At 54.6% G+C, this 9,184-nt stretch overlaps 1 protein-coding gene across 1 annotated transcript; it reads right to left on the bottom strand.

The window, feature by feature from the left end:
• Nucleotides 1–49: 49 nt before the first annotated feature.
• Nucleotides 50–7,608, bottom strand: LOC116863356 (forkhead box protein O4-like). Its single transcript, XM_032850823.1, is given in 4 exon segments — nucleotides 50–1,547; nucleotides 1,874–2,186; nucleotides 2,188–2,934; nucleotides 6,485–7,608. Coding segments are annotated over 4 exon segments (1,530 nt in total). The 5' UTR covers nucleotides 6,947–7,608; the 3' UTR covers nucleotides 50–1,539.
• Between the last annotated feature and the right edge of the window lie 1,576 nt (nucleotides 7,609–9,184).

Raw genomic sequence — 9,184 nt, 5'->3', positions numbered from 1 at the left:
CCCACCCTCCCCCTTATCCGAGGGGAGCACCAAGGCAGCAGAAACCAGAGCTGGTTATAGGCATTTATTGAATTTATTCATTTATTGATTTGACACACTTCCCCACTCCAATCTAGCACATGATACAATCTGGGTAGGCCAGGCGCTGACACAGGAAATGATGGGAACCCACAGCAGGGGTGGGGGAGGGGACAATGCAAAGGGGACTGGGGGAGGGGCTGCTTTGGGGGCTGGGGTGGAGAAGGAGGCCCAGATGGCCACCCTGGCAGGTGCTAGTAAACCTGATCCACATTCCCCTCCATCCCTGCTCATTTCCCAGACCCTCAGCCAAGCTCCCCAGCTCCCCATTCCCTGTTCCACCCCCCCACCCCTGCCTGCCACCGCACACACTTCCACATAACCCCTGTAGTCAGGCAAGGGGAAGAAGGGCAGGGACAGCTGTCAGGGGCCTGGAACAGGGAGGTCTCTGTGCCTAACTTTACCACCCTAAATCCTTCCCTCCTCTTCTCCCCCACCCCTCCCACCCCTTTCCAGGCCACAAACTAATTCCAGGCCTTCCATGCACTCTCCCACCATAGGGCTAATCAGCAGTGGGTCATGCTGGAGTATGACTGCGCCCCCAACACCACACACTCCCAGACACAAGTTGAACAAGGGGGCCTGGCTTAGCCTTTTCCACAGGGAATCTCTAAGCCAGGTACACGCAGACCTTGTTCTGAGCATCTCCCAGAACTTTCCCCTCGATGGGTACTGCTGTCCACTGCTGCACCCCTGCCCCTCTGCTCTGTGGCAGCCTGGAGCTCTCCCCCCGCCACTTCCTGTGTTTCCCCAAGTAATGTCTGTAGTGTTTGCATCGTGTCACTATGACAAAGCCTTCAGAAAGAAAAAAAAAGCATTCTTCCCATCACTAGCACCTTGCCACTGTTAAAAACCTCTATATTTGTGTTTATATGTCTTTAAAAGTTTACAAAAAGCCTTTCTGTTATCTGCAGCCTTCCAAGGGTGATTTGGCCCAGTGAGCCCCTCCGGTGCTCAAACCTTGGCCCTTCCAGGTCCCTACTAACCCACCCTACCCACCCCACCCCACTGGCCTAGGGGGCCACTGAATAAAAATCCCAGGCTTAAGCCAGCCTGGACCAGCTCAGATAAGACTACAAAAGATCCTGCTCCCAAAGGCAGGGGTAAGGCCACTGGTGACTTCACATTTCCAACAGCATTGCCCACCCCTGATGTAAAACCTAGCGGGGTGGGAATGGAGGGAGCCAAGGATGGCTCCCAAGAGGGGGCCTCACCCCCTAATTGGCACAGTGAGAAGAAACCCTTTCCCTTTCCCCCACCCCCTTCCCTCCCTCCCTCCATAGTTCCCATATGGGGCAGGTTTATCTTTGTAATTTCCTCAACACCCAAGGGAGCAGACCCCACCCTAGCTCTAAAGCAGGGTCCCGAATTCCCAGGGAGGGGTCAAGGGTAAAGAGTGGCTAAAGAGGCACGCCTGGCCCCACCACCGAAGCAGGGGAGGACAAAGCTTCCAGCCATGGCTCAGGGATCTGTGGGAAGGAGAGATGGGAGACAAGGTAAGAGGGTCATCTGGGGCATGACAACTCTCCACCATTAAGGTCCACCCCCCCCCCAAAAAAAAAAAACAAAGAGACAGCCCTTCCCCCATCTCTCCTGCGCTGCTGCTAGGGGTGGGCACTGCTGAGGGGTGCCCCCTCTCATAGGACACCCTCCCTCCCATTCCCCAGGGGCTCCCGCCACCCCACCCCCACCAACCTGTCCTAAGGCCCCCTCTGGCTTAGATCATGGCACAAGCTGGGCACCTAGGAGTGGCTGTAGCCCATGAGATGCTACTGTGGACGAAGAGGTGTCCTACCTGGCTCGAAGTTGAAGTCCAGTCCCTCGCCCCCATCCATGAGGTCGCTGATGATGTTATCCATGTCGCACTCCAGGTTCTCCATATACATGTCAAGATCTAGATCCTGAGGCATTCGATCTTGGCCTGCAGCTTCAGTACTGGGTGTGAGCACAGGAGCCCCCAGCGGTTTGGGGATGGGAGCCCCTGCCATGACTGAAGGTGGTGCTATCATAGACAGGGTGGGAACCAGACCACTGGGGCCCGGGGCCTCTAGTGGCTTGGGACAGAGGCCGACTCCCGTGGCTAGCTTGCTGGAGGAAGGCAGCCCCCCCCAGAAGCAGAAGTGTCGGAGCCTGGGACAGAATGGGGTCTACCTGGGTCATGAGCACATCAGAGGGGGGTGGTGGTGTATCGGAGGTGAGCAGGGCCTCCAGAGACTGGGAGCTTGCGAAGCACCCTTCTCCAGCTGCCAGGGGCCCCTCTGCTGGGCTGAAGAGGGAGGTGCTGTAGGTGTGCAAGGGCCCCGTCCCCCCAGGATGCTGCAAAGAGAAGCCAGAGAGACTACTCCGAGAGAGCAGGGAATGGGACGATGTGAGATTGAGCCCATCTAACAGCTCGAGATCTTCATTTAGGGTGGGAGGGACACCTCCGGCATAGCTGCTAACTGAGGCTGGCATCTCCCCCTCCGCAAGCACCTCGGACTCTGGCCTCATGGGGGAGTGCCGAGTGCTGACGGTGCTGGCGTTGGAACTGCTTCGTGGACGGAAGGTGGTCCACACGTCGGCTTCTTCACGGTTTCGCGAGCAAGGGCTCCCTGACCACTTGGCGAAGTGGCCGACCGGGCTTGTTGGAGTGGCACCTTCAGGTGGAGCTGGCAGCACGGCAGGTTTCTTCTTGGGGGCCTTGCTGCGGCCCCGAAGCAGCTTGCTGCTGCTATCCATGGAGGCTGCCCGGCGGCGGGGAGCCTTGCCGCTCTTGCCTCCTTCAGGATTCAGCATCCACCAGGAGCTCTTGCCAGTAGCCTCATTGTGAACCTTGATGAACTTGCTGTGCAGGGACAGGTTGTGGCGGATGGAGTTCTGGAGGGGGCAGAGGCAGTGGGAAAGGGGGCATGAGGTACGTGCAGGGAGGCCAGTGGCCAGCGGCTCCGCCTCAAAGCACGCTGGGACAGAGCAGGGGCATTCCTGGAAACCCAGAGCTATCAACCCCGCGGCAAGGGGGGGGGTGGAAGCAAGCAAAGGTAGGGATGGGGGTGGGGGAATGAGGGGGGGCTGGGAGACCATACACAGTTCCCACCCAAAGACAAGATGTTCGGCCTTTGCTGCTCCGGACTTCGCTGCACAAGGGCCCAGGAGACAAGCTGAGTTAACAACCTACTGCTGAGGGCACTGGGCCCGCTCTGGAAAAGCTCACAGCACTGCATTCCTCCCAGGTCTCTGGGGGAGCTGTCTGGCACTGGTGGGCATTTACTGGGGAGACATGCTCCTGATTCCGCAAGAACTGGGATTAGATGGGAAAGAACTCCACGGCTACAACCTCTTTCCTTGAGTGTAGGCTCATTTGGAGTTCCGGGACAGTGGCCTAACACCAGCCCAAGACTGACCCACCCTGTCTCCAGCCATCTTGAGCCAGTTCTCTGAATAGGCTGACGGGCTGGAACCCCAGGGGAGCGGTCGCTCTACTTCCCATGGGGCATTTGAGCCCCAGCTCTCCATAGGATTTGAAGATCCTCCCCCCCCCCTTTTTTTTTCTCATTCCTCCCAGTCCTTGGGCAGATGGGCTCAACTACATTCAGGCCAGGCAAGGCACGTTCCCTTCTCCCTCCCTCCTCGTCCCAGGAAGGATCTCCCTTCTGTAAATTCTGCTCGTTCCTTCAGGCCAAATATAAGTCCCCTCTCTTCTGTTAAGTGGTTGCTTGGCTTCTGCAGCCAAATCTCTCACATGGTATTTTTAATCTGTTCCCCACAACCTTACCCAACCTATATTGTATTATTTTCAATTTCACATAATTAGTCTCATGGAGTATATGCGCCAGCGGCACAGATCATGTTGTCCAGTCCGGCAGCCCTCAACAGCGTGTGCTCGGAGTGCCAGGTTCCCAGCACATAATCAGCACCTTGTTGCCTTATTGGAGGGTGGCCCTTGGGTGACAATAGTGAGCCTCCCCTTAAGGCTCTATCAGCTTTGGAGCACCTTGGGTATTGGAAGCACCTTCTCCCTCCCTCCTTTCCTCCCCTCTGTTCTCCCTTCCTCCCTCACTGCTGATATTCTGCTAGAGATAAAGTTTTTTTTTTTTCCCAGGGGCCCAGGGAGCCGAGATTGGCAGCTTCTTGAGCCCCCAGAGCAGCTTCTTTCTACTGGTTGCCCCAGGCTAGTTACACCATCCTTTTGTGCCCCCCCCCCAACCTTCCTTCTCTGTCCCACCTCCTTTCCCCTACTTCTCCTCAGGAATTTTTGCTTAAGATCTCCAACCTTAGGGGCATTTGACCTCCCACATGGAGCTCTTTGGTGTTTAGAAACTTGGGAGGAGCCCAGAAGGGCTTGGAGCTACTAGAGGCTGAGGCTCTGACTGGTGCTCCAGATAAGGAGACCCTCTGCCTGGGGAGAGATGCTGAAGTAGCTTCATGTTCCAGAGTTCTGTAGCCAAAGAACTCCTTGTCTCTCTGGGACACTTCAGGAACGGCTACTACCTCGGCTGCACTGGTACTCCTCGTTCCTTGAAGGAACAGACACTTGTCCATCTAGACATTAACCGTCCAGCCTCAGTAACCGAGCACCCCCCGTGACTTCTGGCACTGGGACCTCCCCCCTTTTCGTCCTTCAGCTGTGGCTCTATTGAGAAGATCCATTCCTCTCTCTACACTCGGTACCCATGAGACCCATTTGTTTAACCCCTCTTCTTTAGACCTCAGAACTAGTCCACAGTACATCCTCCTACCTGGAGAGGTCAGCTCCCTAGAAGCCTAGAATTCTTACCTGTTGGAAGTGGGGTTGAGGGGGGTGACTCCTAATTGTTCCCCCAAGCCACCTAAACAAAGCTTTCTTGTTCTAAGTGAGGGCCACCCCCTGGTGGGCTTGGAGTAATCTTGGCACATCACCAGAGGAGCCAGTTCAGGCCCTGAGGCTTACCCCTTGGGGTGGGGAGGTGGTGGGGGGGGGGTCAGAGGCTGGGAGGCCCCAACCTCAGCCTGATTTGGCTTTGCCATTATTCCAATGAAGAGAATTTGGGCCTCACGGACTAGCAGAAAGACGCTATGATTTCTAGTTAGACCTGAGTTCAGGTCCTTGCTCTACTGATATCGGGCAAGTTTCCTGACCTTTCTATACCTTAGTTTCCCCATATGTAAAATGTGGAATCTCAGAACTGCTGTGAAGATTAATAAAACAAACAAAAAAAACCGTAAAAACTACTTTGTAAACTAAAAATCCGCCAATCAGTGAACGTTATAAGGAAGGACTACACTCCCACAGCATAACTAACAACTCATGATTATTTCTTCTACCCGGGAAAATGAACCTAAGGGAAAAGAAAAAACAGCTGTGTAGGCTGGGTCCAAGGAGGGGAGCTCTTTAGGAGCTGAGACTGTGGCGTGGCAGTCTACCCAGAAATAGTGCCAAGGGTCTCAGCTGTCCTGTTTTGTGTCCAGCCCATTTCCTAGGGATAGTGCAGATCTGATCCCTCGATCTCCTATACCTAGGGGAAGACCCTCTGCTCATTCAACCTTCTCTACTTCCTTGTACGCTGATCTCACCACATATGGGGGTGCAAGATGCCAAGGGGCCAAAGCTCCCCATTTCATGATTAAGAGTCCCATATTCCTCCGGACAAGTTTTCAGAGCATCTAGCAAGATCTTTCCTCACAGTTTCTTTGTGGAAGGTCAAGCGAACGCCCAACCTTGTGCTCTCAGGTCAGGACCCTATCTTTTTTTTTCATAACTATTATTCCTCAACGGTAAATGAAAAATCTCCCTCCCGCCCCCGCCACCCCAGACTTAGATAGCCCCTTACTAGGGAGAGTTTCCTAGCACTATGGGGTAAACCAAGGCAGGTAGCCGCTCATGGCCCTTTTTTATTCCCTCCTGGTCTGTAAGAGCAGCCACTTTACCTCATGAGTATCACCTTTTTCACCTAGGCCACTCAACCCCCTCTTCTTGGGTAGAGGCACTCTACAACAGTATCTCTACCCTGAGGTATTGAGAGGCAATCGGGGAATCCAGGTAATCCCACAGGAATGGGAGAAAAGGTGTTGGGGTGGGAGGTGGGGGAGGAGGGAAGGCTAGGTTCATGTGGGGAATCCACACAGTTCCTGCTGTACATAGGATAAAGACTTCTCTGTGGGAATAAGTGTCTGGGGCAGCTCAAGCCAAAGTGCTGGAAGTGTTGAGCAGCGAGCAGAGAATTCAATTTTCTCCAAGGCCAGGACAGTGTCTTATTCATCTGCGATCCTCCAGCATCAAGCCCTGAGCAGCGGCATATACTATGTCCTAAGTAAATGTTTGTGTAATTGAGGATTTGAAGGTGGCTCCCTGGGGTGGGGTCATAAAAGGGGCCCCAGAATGGCAGTAAGGAGGCTAGGGGGCCCAGGGGCAGATTAGGTATTGGGACCGAGGTAAGGGGGTCATAGTTACCTTCCATCCTGCGGAGCTGTTGCTGTCACCCTTGTCCTTGAAGTAGGGCACAGTGCGGACCATCCACTCATAGATCTGGGCGAGTGTCAGTCGCTTCTCGGGGGCGCTTTCAATGGCCTGGCTGATGAGTTCTGCATATGACTGATTTCCCCAGGCATTCCGGCGGGAGCCTCCCTTCCGAGGACCTGTTACAGCCCCCAGGATCCCGGGCTGGGGGCCCCCTGCCGGCTCTGGGAGCTGGGAGGGCAACAGGGTCGGCTCTGAGTGCCCCTCCGTGAGTACCTTGTCTCCCAGACCTGGCTCCACCTCGGGCGGCTCAGGCGGCTCAGCTGTCTCAGTAGGGATCTCCGGTCGGGGAAGGGGCCAGGTGCAGGAGCGAGGACGGCTCTGGGGTTCGAAGTCGGGATCGAGGTCTATAATCGCGGCAGCCTCTGTGGCTGAATTCTCATTCCTTGGATCCATACGTGGAGTTGGACCTCCGCCGCTCAGCGTTCAGAGGAGTCTGCCACCGTCCCTCGCGATGCCTCCCCCCCAGGGGGGAAGCACCGAGGGCCAGGAGGCACATTCCTGCCAGTCCTCAGAAAGTCGCGAACTTCCCCCCCTCGCCCCAGGACGCTAGCCCCCAAGCTGTCCCTTCCACACAGTTCTCCGATCGTCTTCTCGACTACAAGCGGACAGCCTCGGAGCTCTTTCCGAGGCACCACCTGTAACCTCCGCCTAGCGAAGACACTTTTTCTCCAACCTCTCAGCTTCCTGCTCTTTTAAACCTGAGGCACCGTATCCCCTCATACATTGCGCTCCCATCACCGAACGTCTCCTAAGCCGCAGTTCCCTCCCCCTTTTAAGTTGCTGCCCCCCGGACACTCCTCCCAAATTTCCTCCACCCGGATCACTGCCCTCCCCAACGCCCCGCTCCCCCGCGTCACTCGCCCCTCCCCTAGCTGCCCCTCCCCCCGCCTCTTCCCTGCCCTCCCCTCTTAATAGGGCCCGCGGCCCCGCGGCCCCAGCCTCTCTCCCGCACCAATTCCCCAATCAGCCCCCCCCCCCCCCCCCGGTTCCCTTTTTGTTTTGCTCGGAGCAGCAGCCCCCGCCTGACGTCTCTGTTTACCACTCGCCCGGGCAGCCATCTGCGCACGCGCCTCGAGAGCCGATTGGGAAACCGAGTTCTTCAGTCGTGCCACCCTGGTCAGCCTTAGGGGACTACATTTCCCGTCTTACTTCGCGGCCAGGAGCCTGATAAGGGCGGCTGGAGAGCGGCGTGGCAGGATATAGGGAGGTGGAACCTTAATTATTAGAGGTCGTCGCGGACTTTTTCTTTTCTTTAAAAGTCATTTTCCTCCTCCCCCCCCCCTTCCCACCTCCTCCCGTGTGACTCCGGGTGGCCTAAGTGACCGTGTTGCGAGGCGCTAGACCTTTCCCTCTTTCCGTGAACAGAGGGCAGGAGGAGAAAAAAATGCGTTCTCTACAAGAATCAGAAGGCCCAGAGGCAAGAAGCAGAGAACGGACCAGAAAATGGGCTGTATGCTTGTTCGGTAGTTGGGTGAAGGACTAGTGCAACTTAAACAAATGCTGGCGATAGTGTCTCCTCTACCCTCCTCCCCACACACCCCCGTATGCAATTCACGGTGACAGTGTGATCGTTGACCGATCCTTTTTCTCCACTGGCTCTTCTGGCCTCCCCTGAAATACTGATATTCTGCAGGTTCCCATCTTGGGCGGCTTCACTTCTCATTCAACAGGTCCCAAACGGAACGCTTTACTGCTCTTGCACCCACACCCCTATACTCTGGCTACTCTTATCTCTGAAGTTGGTTAACACTTGTCCTGATCTGCCCAGTGTTCCAAGATAGACTTCCGTCTCACCTTTTCATCTCTTTAACTTACCCGTGCAGATCCCACTTCCAGACCTTAATTGTCGCTGGATTAAATTGCAATATCATCTTAATCGGACCTTCTGCCATCAGTCTTTTCCCCCACTGTAGTTTATGTTCCATGCTTGCTGCCAACAAAAGTTATCCTTCTAAGAAACACTCCCGGTAATAATAGCTAAAATGTATAGGGGCACTTATTATGTGCGCGGCGCAGCGCTGATTGCTTTACATACATTAGCTCATGTGCACCTCAAATCAACCGTGTAAGCTAGGTACTGCTCTCAACCCCATTTTGTACAAGAAAACACGAATGCTTGGAAATTCAGTGCCGTTCCCAGAGTCACAGCCAGGAGGCAGGAGAACTGAGATCATGGCACTCAAACGTGACCAGAGGATTTCCCTGCTTGATGCGTCCTTTGATTTTTCCCTATTGCCTATGTGATAAAGTTCAAACTCTCTAGCAAGGTACACACGTTTCTTCAGGTTCAGGCCACTTCCCACCTTCCCTGCTTCATCGTTCACTAGGCACACTAAGTTCCAACCAGTCAGGGTTTTGTATACTATTACCCAGAAATGCTTGTCCTTTTCTACTGTTCCCTCCACCTCCTGGGATGTCCTCCCTCTCATCATCCCCTCCCCAAGTCTCTTATTTTGGAAAATCCCTATTCAACCTTTCTTGTTCCCCTTAGGTGGACTTCTACCTTTTCTGCATTTCCAAGTACTTTGTGTGTTTTACAGCATAATCCATATGGTACAGTAACGATTTCTTTACATGTATATCTCCTTCACTCAACGGAACTCCTTTAGGATGGAGGCAAGGTTTATGTAT

Source organism: Lontra canadensis, unplaced genomic scaffold (assembly GCF_010015895.1).
Source record: "Lontra canadensis isolate GAN:19392208 unplaced genomic scaffold, GSC_riverotter_1.0 scaffold968, whole genome shotgun sequence".
In the NCBI taxonomy this organism is placed as follows: domain Eukaryota; kingdom Metazoa; phylum Chordata; class Mammalia; order Carnivora; family Mustelidae; genus Lontra; species Lontra canadensis.
The sequence above is the reverse complement of the archived record's forward strand: the minus strand, read 5'-3'. Positions and strand labels throughout refer to the sequence as shown.